The following is an 11,874-nucleotide window of genomic DNA, read 5'->3' on the forward strand; positions in this document are numbered from 1 at the left end:
GGTACACCCATAGTGCTGTTAGGGAGGGAGTTCCAGGATTTGGACCCAGCGACAGTGAAGGAACGGCCAATATGTTTCCAAGTCAGGATGGTGAGTGACTGGAAGGGAACCTCCAGGTAGGGGTACAAGGAATAAGAATATCAGAATAGGTTCCGGAGTAGGACATATAATAGCAATCTTTATTGTCTCAAGTAAGCTTACATTAATACTGCAATGAAATGACTGTGAAAATCCCCTAGTCACCACATTCCGGTGCCTGTTCGGGTACAAGGAGGGAGAATTCAGAATGTCCAAATTACCTAACAGCACGTCTTTTGGGATTTGTGGGAGTAATCTGGAGTGCCCGGAGGAAACCCAAGCAGACACCGGAAGAACGTGCAGACTCTGTACAGACAGTGACCCAAACCGGGAATCGAACCTGGGACCCTGGTGCCGTGAAGCAACAGTGCTAACCACTGTGCTGTGCCGCCTGGGACCATTCAGTAAGATCCTGTACATGTTTCAATAAGATTATCTCTTATTCTTCTAAACTTCAAAGAATAGAGAGCCATCCAACTCAATCCTTCCTTATATCGGAAAACCCTTTCATCCCAAGAATCAATTCCGTGAACCTTCATTGCTCCCTCTAAGGTAAGTATATGTTTCCTCAGGTAAGGAGACTGAAACTGTCCACAGTCCTCCAGCTGTGTCCACACTCAATCCCTGTTACATTGCAGCAAGACTTATTCTCTTATACTTCAGCCCCATTGTAATAAAGGCTAAGATACCATTTACCTCCCTAATTGTTCACTGTATCTGCTAGTTAACTTTCTCTGCTTCATGGATACACAAATCCCTCTGATTCCCAACATTTAAAACTCATTTAAAAAAAATATCCTGAGATCCTCATGTCAAATTGATAATTTTATCAAAAGGTATTGGGCATTGAGCCCTTCCAGCCTGTTCCACTATTCAGTTCGCTCACAGCTGGTCTGTATCTGAACCACATTTACTCACCTTCGTTTTATAACCTTTGTGTGAAGAAGCGCTTCCCGAAATCCCCCCCTTCATCTCTCTCACCCTGATCCACACTTTCCCCATGTTGGCTGGAAGGGCTTTACATGGAGCAGCGCCGCCATCTGCTGGCAGTACTGTGAATGACCATTTGAACTGTCCGTTGCCTTTGAACTGGAGGTTCGATTCAGTGAGGACGAGGCCCTTGTTTCAGGTGAAGCAACATTTTAAAGTCTGGGCTCGATGGCAGCATTTACACTCACAGTGACTCCCAGTGGGAGTCAATGGAAAGGGATATTGTCCAGAGTGTTCAACAAGAGGCTGATTCACTGTCTCGCATTGAGTGCTGCCACCCCAGTCGAATATCCTATTAATAAGCATCACTGTCTCAGTAACATGTCTTGTGAGATGATCACAAACTGTGGGTGAGGCAACAGCAGAATCAACTTCACGATTTGTTCAAACTAACAGAAGATTAACAAGCGGGTGGAGCAGGAGGTGAAAAGGAATTTAAAGATGTTATTGGGCAGTCAATGTCCCAGCTCCTGATGTGTAAATGTGATCGAATGACTGACAGAGCCTGTCCCTTCATCACTCTCCAGTAAATGGAAGCTCAGCCCAGGTAGGGTGGCTGTGTCTGTGGATGCCTGTGTGTGTGTGTCAGGGTCTGTGTTTGCATGTGTGTGTGTGTCAGGGTCTGCTTTTGTGTGCATTTGTGTGTGTGTGTCAGTGTTTGGGTCTGTTTGTGTGAGGGTCTGTGTGTCACGGTCTCTGGGACTGGAGACTCCCCTCAGGACAGTTTCCAGCATTTTGATTCAGTCAGAGACAGCAACAAATTACATTTATATAGAGCCTTCAATGCAGGAAAACATCCAAAGGGACTCGAAAGCAGCGTCAATCAGACAACAATATTTGAGACTGAATCTGTTCTTCGAGACGCTTCTCCCCACAGGCAGAGAATGTGCAGCATCTGAGAAATGAGCAGCTCCAACACACCATTGTTCCTGTTCACTCCAGTTACAGAAACTCTGCACCAACTTTCCATCTTCCTGTCCAGAAGCTGATCAGAGAGGTTCCGGCAGGATTGAGGGGGGAAAAGATGGGCCCGGATTTGGGAGGGAGAGAGAGAGACTCTCCAGGAATTTGGAGAAGGGGGAGGTTGGAGATGGGGGTGGACATGTTCAAATAGATGTTTTTTGTCAGAATGAGGGTCAGACGGTGACAGGGTGGAGAGAGGATAAGGAGGGGCTCAGGGATGAGATGGATTTGGAAAGGATTTGGGGGGGAGGGTGAGGAGAGAAACTAGAGAAAGATGTGGGGGTGAAGGGGGGATGTTTAGTCAGTGGGTTGGGGGACAGGAGGTTAGTAACAGAAACAGCTGTAAGGATGGTCTGGATTGTAACTAAGAAAGCCATTGCTGAGTTCCTCACACGGGTGTGTTGAGGGAGATGGGGAAAGGGGGGGGGGGGGGGAGAGAGTTTTCAAGGGGTGGGTTTGTAGAGAGAGAATAGAAATAATGTTATAAATCTGACTTTATAAAAGTGAAAAAGCCTCCAGACACAATAAAGGGGTCAGTTTGATTTAATTCCAAAGTTCCTGACACTGAGTGTGTCACTGATCACGTGAAGTGAAATCCAGGAAGTGCAGAGCTGAACAGGAATTGACAGCGAAAGAGCTGGAACAGGGAAGGAGAGAGAGACTCTGGGCACTGAGATGGCATCTCCAGATCTCACACAGGAACTAACCTGTTCCATCTGCCTGGAGATATTCACCCACCCGGTTTCTCTGGAATGTGGACATCATTTCTGCAGCTCCTGCATCTCCCGGAGTTGGCAGAAGGTCCCGGGAGATGTTTCCTGCCCCCAGTGTCGACAGGTCTTCACCCAGAGGAACGTCAGGCCCGCTCGGACCCTGAGTAACGTCGTGGAGAAGTTCAGAGAGGTGAAGGTGACACAGCCACAGGAGGAGTTTTACTGTCAGGAACACGAGGAGAAGCTGAAACTCTTCTGTGAAGATGAACACAAAGCGATCTGTGTGGTGTGTGGGATGTCCAGAGCTCATAAGACGCACAGTGTGATCCCAATAAAGGAGGCAGCCCAGATATACAGGGTACTGGATCACTGCTCCTGGCACAGGTAGATGGGGAAGAGGGACAGGGTGTAAGTCACAGAGAGAGAGAGTGTTTGTAGAATATGGGGAGGGGAAGAGAGGGCGGGAGAGACAGGGATAGGGAAGGGGAGAGGGATGTTGAAAGAGGAGAGGGTTGGAGCGAGGAGAGGATTGATTGAGGAGGGGAATTAACCTGGAGAAGGATAATTGCAATAAACAGAATTAACCCACAGCTTTTACTTTGTTTATTGAGTGTAATCAATCCTGAGAATATCTCCTTCTCTACCTCACTGGCCTCACTCTATTTAAACACAGCAAACTCTGCCAGAAGGTGACAATGATTGTTTCCTTTGACAAACCCATTTGTGTCCTTTCTGTCTCAGAACAAGTTAGAACCATCATTGGAAACTCTGCAGAAGCAAATGGACCTCAGTCTTCACAGTAAAAGAGAACGAGAGGATGGGATTTTCCACATGAAGGTAGGAGAGTGTCCTTTAGGCTTTGTGTAAACTTCCCTGTGTTTGTTATTGAGAGTGAGTGAGCTTCTCACACAGTCAGAGAGAGTTTTACTGAATAAAATGCTGCTGCTCCAAAGTACACTGCGGGCTGCTCCCTGAACTGCAATATAAGGGACCGTCTGTAAATTGCAGATTATGATAACAATGTGAAAATGTCTTAATTTCTCTCTCAAGCCAATCCTATCGATTGATGCAATAAATCTTGTCTTTAACTCATTCCCGGGGATCTATTATTCTATATATAAACCATCTGAACCCCTCGATTATATTCCAGTCTGTAACTCACACCCAAGTATGCATGGGGCAGCACGGTAGGATGATGGTTAGCATAAAAGCTTCACAGCTCCAGGGTCCCAGGTTCGATTCCCGGCTGGGTCACTGTCTGTGTGGAGTCTGCACCGTGTGTGCGTGGGTTTCCTCCGGGTGCTCCGGTTTCCTCCCACGGTCCAAAGACGTGCGGGTTAGGTGGATTGGCCATGCTAAATTGCCCGTAGTGTCCTTAAAAGTAAGGTTAAGCAGGGGGGTTGTTGGGTTACGGGTATAGGGTGGATACGTGGGTTTGAGTAGGGTGATCATTGCTCGGCACAACATCGAGGGCCGAGGGGCCTGTTCTGTGCTGTACTGTTCTATGTTCTATGTATATATAAACCAACTGAACCCCTCGATTAGATTCTAGTCTGTAACTCACTCCCAGGTATCCATTATTCTATATATAAACCATCTGAACCCTTCGATTAGATTCCAGTCTGTAACTCAGTCCCAGGTATCTATTATTCTATATATAAAGCATCTGAACCCCTTGATTAGATTCCAGTCTGTAACTCACTCCGAGGTATCCATTATTCTATACATAAACCATCTGAACCCCTCGATTAGATTCCAGTCTGTAACTCACTCCCAGGTATCCATTCTGAATTCCTCAATTAGATTCCACTTAGTGACTCAGCCCTTGATGGATATTATTTCATAATTAACCACTGGAATCACTTTACAATGTTTGTTTGTTTGTAACATAACCAAAGTTCCATCTAACTGTTCAGCAGACAGTGGGCTGTTATTATTTGTTATCCTTGCTGGATATAAATTTTTATCCCTATATCCCAGTGGACAGAGACCAGGGGCACTGGGATTATAAACGTTGTTTATTCCGTTCTGTATTCAATCTGTTCCAGGCTGAAGTTGACAGACTGAGAAATGAAATCAACAGTGAATTTGAAAAGATGCACAGGTTCCTGTTTAAGAAGGAGGAGCTGATGAAAGCAGAGTTGGAGAGAAAATGCAATAAAATATTTGAGGAAATGGAGAACAATTTAACCAAAACCATGAATGAAATGTCTTCTCTTGAAGGAGCAATAAGAGATCTTAAATCGAGGCTGGAGGTACAACTGGCCCCAGAGTTCCTCAAGGTACAAAATCTCTTTGTCTTGTGCAGTGAAACATTCCAGAGACTGAGGGTGGGCACTCTGACCTTTAACCTCTGGGTTTGGATTAGGCCTCAGTCTGATTGGTTGGATGATTGTCACTTTGTGCTGTCAGTAAGGGTCCACTGGGAAATGAGGTGAGATAATCTCAGTTTGATTCCTATACACAGCGTAACCACGGCACTGATTGATGATTGGACTCCGAGAGAGCTGGGCTGGGAACTGGAGATGTTTACACTGCTGCAGATGGAGTTCTACTGAGATCTGATGAGGACGGGTTAAAGTGCATTATTGCAGGGGTGATGGAGCTATGGTTAGAGAGATAAGAATGGGAGCGGGTGAGGGTAGAACGCCCAGCTGGACAACAGTGGAGAGGAGATGGAGGAGGATGGTGTGATCGACTGTGTCAAAGGCTGCAGGCAGACCGAGAATAATGAGGAGGGAAAGTTTGTTAGGATGGGTTTTTTGGGGAGAGGGGTGAAGATGTAGATTCAAATGAGAGAGAGAGACAACATCTGAAGAGATGAAACAATTTCAAATCCCAGCTAACATGGGGACTAGGAGGGGAGGTTGGGAGATCAGTAGTTTTTGGGAATAGGATGGAGGGGACAGGAGGTGGGTCTGATGGATAAGATGAGCTCCGAGAGGGAATGAAAGGAAAGTAAAAGTTATTTTCTAATTGAAATCTTGGTCTAATGATTCTGTCCCTCTTCATAATTTCTACTCGAGATTTACAACAAGAACTCTTTAATCTGACTCGATCATATCTATTCTGTTTCTTTCCCATCAGGATATTCAAGAGCTGTTGATGAGGTAAACAGATAAAAAGAAACAGTTTTGTGATGTGATCACTGCTGTCTCTCTAACACACACTGATTTCCAGACCTGTTTTTACAGGAGTCAGATGGAGTTTTACAAGCCTGGAACTGTCTCCACTCAGTTACCTGTGGCTATCGCTGGTGAACCAGTCAAATACATCAAAGTGTGGAGGGAAATGAGAGCAGTGATTTCACCAGGTATCATTCTCTGTATATTACTATCTCCCTGCTGTTATCCACATGATTAATGAGGTTTGACACACTGATGAAATGATCAGAAGATCAGGAATAAGAACAGGAGTGGTCCAGCCCAGTGAACCTGCTCTGATTTTTGATAAGATCATGTCTGATCTAATTTGGGCCTTTACTCCACTTTCCTGCCTGTCCCAGATGACCCTTAACCCCCTTGCTGATCAACAGTCTATGGAACTCGATCATGAATCAATGACCCAACCTCTGCTGCTCTCTGTGGTACAGAATTCCAAAGACTAATATCCCTCTCCGAGAAGGAATTCCTCCTCATCTCTGTCTTCAATAGAGGCCCCTTCATTTGATGCTGTGTCACCGACACCTCGATTGTCCCAGAGATCAAGCATCCTCCCAGCATCTACCCTGGTGAAGGAATCCCCTCAGAATGTTATGTTTCTATAAGATAACCTCTTATTCTTCTAAACTCCAGTGAGTACAGACCCATCACTGATCAGTAATCTCGGGAATTTGCAAAGATTACAACCTATGCATCCACTTTCTCGCCAGCCCCTCCTTTAACATCCTGGGATGCAGGACATCAGGTCCAGGGGACGAGTTGTCTTTAATCCCATCGCTTTTCCAGATACTTTTTCTCTGATGATCATGATTGTTTTAAGTTTATCCCTCCCTTTCCTTCCTGCTTTTCCCCAACACTGGATGACCCCAGCTGTTGTTCTCTGTATATTGTTGGGTATTTCTCTGTCCCCAGATTATAAGAAAACATTTATTTAATGATATTGCCAGTCCTCAGCACAGAGCTCCGATTGGTCCCCACATGCCCCGTTGCTAAGACTGATACTCTTCCCCTCACTCCATATACCAGTTACCATGACTACATTCTGTCCCCTTCTGTGACCCAAGGACAGGAACTCCCAACCTAGGCAGACTTCACCTTCTGTCTCTTCCTCAGGATTTTGTCTTGCAGTTCAGAGAAGTGTGAGGTTAATGTATTGGGAGGGGGAAGATGTGGCAAGGGAATAGACAATAAGTGGTAAGATAGTGAGAGGTGTGGAGGAACAGAGGCAGATTTGAGTTTATCTCCACAGATTCAGGACAGGTGGATAAAGTGGTGACGATAACACACCGGATATTTTGCAGTCCTGGCCAAGGAATAGAGAATAAGAGCAGGGATGTAATGTCAGAACTTTATTAAACACGAGTTAGTCTACAACTAGAGTACTTTATATCTTTCTGATCAGTGTGCTGGTGAGGTTACCAAGGAGATTAATGAGGGTGTTGGCTGGTTCAGAGAACTTGAGTTCTGCGTTATGATTGGATAGATTGGGGTTGTTTTCATTGGATCAGAGGAGGCTGAGGGGAGATTTAATTGAGGTGTATAAAATTAGGAGTGTCCAGATAGAGTGGAAAGGAAATCCCGAGTCCCATTGCCTCGGGGTCCCTGATCAGGGAGAATAGATACAGGATAAGAGGGAGGAGGGTTAAAGGGATTATTTTCACACACAATGTGATCTGGATCTAGGACTCTCAGCCTGAAAGGTTGATAGAGGCAGAAACCCTCATAACATTTATAAAGTAATCAGATCTACAGTGAAAGTTTTGTAACCAAAAGTGTTATGGAGCAGAAACTGGAAACTGGGATTGGGCTGGAGAATTCTATTTCAGCCGAATCTCACATGTTGCTCTGAAATTGCCTCTTTCTGTGAATCCCAGAATAGTTACAAAACTATGCATTCCTGATCCTAAACACTCACTGTGTGAACAGGTTTTCCCTCACGCTAATGTGGCTTCTTTTGTCAATCAGTTTAAATTCTGTGTCCTCTGGTTCTCTTCTCTCAGTGGAACCACCTCAGCCTCTCCAATCTGTGTCCATAACTGAATTTCCTCCTCCCAGAACCATTGTGGTGAATGTTTCCTGCACTCTCTCTAATGCCCTCACATCCTTCCTCAAAGTGTGTTCCCAGAACAGAGTTGAGGGTTAACCAGTGTTTTATACAGATATAACTTTGTCACTCGATTCTCTATGTTAATAATAAAGCCTAAGATGCTGCATTCTTTATTAACCACTTTCTCTCCCTGTCCTGGCACCGCTAATTGCGAAATTATATCCTGTGCATTAAGGTTTAGGTCATTAATTTACATCAGGAAAGTCAGAACCCTTTGAATACCAATGTATATCTATCTTCAGTCTGAACAAGCAACAACTGTCGTTCACCCCGTTTCATATCCATGTTGCTACTGTCCTCGTTATTCTGTATATTTTCTATGTTTCTGCCTGTTAGGGTGACTGTTCCCCTGTTGCCAGAGACTAGGGAACATACGAGGAGGTTAAAGGGCAAAACCGTGTATTGAGATATTGAAGTTATTTCTCTGTCATTCAGATGTCAATTTTCCACCAGGATCACTCCTTCCAGCTCTACAACCCCCTTATCCTGGCTGAGATCTCGGAGGGGGATGTAGGGTTGGAGGAGGAGAGCCCACCCCCTTGTCCTGGCTGAGATCTCAGAGGGGGGGGGGGGGGGTAGGGCTGGAGGAGGAGACCCCACCCCCTTGTCCTGACTGAGATCTCGGTGGAGGTTGTAGGGCTGGAGGAAGTTACAGAGATACTGGCTGGGAGGATGCCGTGTAGACATTTAAGTTTGAGATATGTCTGGGTCAGAAGGCGATGACGGTCAGTGAGAATGGGGTCTTGGAAACGGGGAAGGTGAGGAGGATCACGAGGGGGGAGGGGGGGAAGGTGGTTGGTGATGGGTGTATGGGTCTTGGTGGAAGTTATGACTGTGGGCAGCAGAATTTGGATGAGCTCACGCTTCCGTTTCGGGTTCCACGTTGAAAATAAATGAACGCACATCCAGACTCCCCCTTGACTGTTGTGTACAGAGCAGTGAGACAGTTAATGTTTCAATCCCATTCACAAATTGAAAAACGTGTCAACACTGTCCAAAAAATGTCACTACAGGCTGGACACAGGGCAGTGACCGACTTCCTACAACTTGTCTTAACCGAGGTCCTGTACTGGAGAGAGATCTTTATTCTCAGTGAATTGATGATGATCTGTGCTGGGTGAATGGAGCTGAGGGAATGGGGAGGAATTTCTTCAGACACTCTGTCCCTGAGCTTCCACAGTTCCTGGGCTGAGGAAAGTGGTGATGTCCCATCACCGTCTGTTCACGTCTCATCATTCACTCCTGTTTTTCTTATAGTAACAGCTTCCCAATCATGTTCTCTTCCAGTTCCAACATCTCTCACCCTGGACACAGAGACAGCAAATGACGGACTCATCATTTCCCAGGATCTGACTAGTGTGAGGTACAGAAATGAGCAGCAACCTCGACCTGATCATCCTAAAAGATTTGATAAAAACTTAGATGTTTTGAGCTCTCAGAGTTTCACATCAGGGAGACACTACTGGGAGGTGGGTCTTGGAAACAAACCTCACTGGATTTTGGGTGTCTGCAGAGAGTCTGTCAACAGGAAAGGAAACATCACAGAGTCACCTGAGAATGGATTCTGGGTCATCGCCCGGTTTCCTGACTGCAAATCATTGAAATTCCTGGATGTCATCTCCCAGCGGAAAGTGAAACCCCGGAAGTTGGGAATTTACCTGGATTATGAGGGAGGACAGGTATCATTTTACGATGCTGAGGACATGTCTCACCTGTACACCTTCACTGACACATTCACTGAGAAACTCTATCCCATCTTTAATCCCTGTAATAATAACTCTGGTAATAACTCTGAGCCACTCACACTGCTCTCTGGGTAACACAGTGGGACACGCTTTCGGTCTGCGGAGTTTTAGTGAGAAGCCTGATTCATGTTGTCCTAATTCTCTGCTGTGTGCTGTCAGGGGGTGAGTGTGTTTCTGTATTGTTTATTCTGTAAATTTAACTCAGATTCTCCACCCATCCCACTGTCCCGATCTCAATCTAATGGGACCCATAAACACTGGGCTGGTATAGAATGAAGCAAAATCTCCTGAATTGTGGTAACTGTGCCCAGCTCTCGAACAATTCATTGTGAATCTTTATTTTGTTTCCTCCCTTGAATAAATATTTTATTTGAAGACGGCACTGACACCTGGTGTGATGATTATTGATTCAGTGAATGAGCAGAAAGAATGTTTTTTCACTCCTGTATGGGATGTGGGTGTCGCTGGCTGAGCCCTCGTTGCCCATCCCTAATTGCCCTTGAGAAGCTGGTGTAGGTACATCCACAGTGCTGTTAGGGATGGAGTTCCAGGATTTGGACCCAGCGACAGTGAAGGAACGGCCGATATGTTTCCAAGTCAGGATGTTGAGTGACTGGAAGGGAACCTCCAGGTGGTGGTATCAGGAATGAGAATATCAGAATAGGTTCCGGAGTAGGACCTGTGACCATTCGGGAAGATCCTGTCTGAACATCAACACCGACTCTACTTTCCCATCCTATCCCTTCATTCCCTTTGTACTCAGGAATATATCGATCTCTGAGAGGAATATACTCACTGACATCTCACCGAGGTGGAGAATTCCAAAGATTCACAACTCTCTGAAGGAAGGAATTTCTCCTCATCTCAGTCTTAAATGGACGACCCCTTATCCTGATTCTGTGACCCCTCGTTCTAGACCAGTCTCAGCGTCTACCCTGCCAGGATCTCTGAGAATTGTATATGTTTCAAAAAGATCATCTCTTATTCTTCTAAACTTCAAAGAATGTAGATCCATCCAACTCAATCCTTCCTCATATCGGAAAACCCTTTCATCCCAAGAATCAATTCCGTGAACCTTCATTGCTCCCTCTAAGGTACCGTATATACTCACGTATCATGCGATCTCGCGTATCATGCGACCCCTAAATTTTAGACCCCAAAACATGATTTTATGCTATACCTCATGTATCATGCGAGTCACTTTTTCGAGACACCAAATGAGATACCAAATTACGCCGTTATCAACCAGCTGTTTTGCAGTTTCTAATCATGGTAATAAGCAGTTAACTAACGCGTAACACATAATGGTCGATTACATTCTACCATTAGCCACTATGGAGAAAAGATCTGCCAAGAAATATACTGCCAAATTGAAGCTGCAAGTCGTTGCCGAAGTGGGAACACAGCAACAACGTTAAAGCTGCAAAGCTGTTTGGTGTCGGAGAAAGCTGTGTCCGCAACTGGAGAAAACAGAAAGAGAAATTGATGGAAAGTCCTTCCTATAAATGCGCTAATCGTGGGTCGAAATGTCATTGTCCGCAATTAGAAGATAACGTCTCAAAGTGGGTGTCCGAAAATTGGGAAAATGGTTATATTATAACTCAATCTAAAATTAGACTTTATGCTTTCCGAGAAGCAAGAAACATGGGCATTCGTGAGTTTACTGCAAGTCCTGGATGGTGTACACGGTTCATGAAAAGACATGACTTTGTGTTAAGAAGAAAAACAAAAATTGCACAGAGACTCCCAAAAGAATTAGAAGAAAAAGTGACTAGTTTTCAAACATTTGTAATCAAACATCGCAAAGCTGACAGCTATCAGTTATCGTGCATTGGAAACATGGATGAAACACCCGTGAATTTTGATATGCCATCAAACTCAACCGTTAATAAAGTCGGTGAGAAAAGTATTTTTATCAAAACTACAGGGCTTGAAAAGACACATTTTACGGTTGTACTAACGTGTATGGCAGATGGGACAAAACTTCCTCCAATGGTTATCTTTAAACGGAAATTAATGCCCAAAGTAAAATTTCCAAATGGTATCGTTGTCCATGTCCATGAAAAAGGTTGGATGAACGATAATGGTTGCAAGTTTGGGAATCAAGAGCAGGTGGT

General features: G+C 44.9%; 1 protein-coding gene across 2 annotated transcripts; it reads left to right on the plus strand.

The window, feature by feature from the left end:
* Nucleotides 1-2,558: 2,558 nt before the first annotated feature.
* On the plus strand, nucleotides 2,559-10,137 carry LOC119976327 (zinc-binding protein A33-like). Of its 2 annotated transcripts, none has more exons than XM_038816782.1 (6): nucleotides 2,559-3,102; nucleotides 3,486-3,581; nucleotides 4,793-5,026; nucleotides 5,832-5,854; nucleotides 5,939-6,057; nucleotides 9,270-10,137. In XM_038816782.1, the coding sequence occupies exons 1-6, from the start codon at nucleotides 2,707-2,709 to the stop codon at nucleotides 9,830-9,832; spliced, it is 1,431 nt and encodes a 476-aa protein (XP_038672710.1). In that variant the 5' UTR covers nucleotides 2,559-2,706; the 3' UTR covers nucleotides 9,833-10,137. The 2 variants fall into 2 exon arrangements, with proteins under 2 accessions (XP_038672710.1, XP_038672711.1); XM_038816783.1 differs by having other exon boundaries at nucleotides 2,563-3,102; nucleotides 9,300-10,137.
* The last annotated feature ends 1,737 nt before the right edge of the window (nucleotides 10,138-11,874 follow it).

This window comes from Scyliorhinus canicula, chromosome 13, assembly GCF_902713615.1.
Source record: "Scyliorhinus canicula chromosome 13, sScyCan1.1, whole genome shotgun sequence".
Taxonomy (NCBI): Eukaryota; Metazoa; Chordata; class Chondrichthyes; order Carcharhiniformes; family Scyliorhinidae; genus Scyliorhinus; species Scyliorhinus canicula.

What these genes read in the sequence shown, in the direction of transcription:
- LOC119976327 (XM_038816782.1), top strand. Translation starts at nt 2,707, where the DNA reads ATGGCATCTCCAGATCTCACACAGGAACTAACCTGTTCCATCTGCCTG. An exon ending in AGGCAGCCCAGATATACAGG is followed by an intron (nt 3,103 to 3,485) that starts GTACTGGATCAC and finishes TTTCTGTCTCAG; the next exon opens with AACAAGTTAGAACCATCATT. An exon ending in ATGGGATTTTCCACATGAAG is followed by an intron (nt 3,582 to 4,792) that starts GTAGGAGAGTGT and finishes AATCTGTTCCAG; the next exon opens with GCTGAAGTTGACAGACTGAG.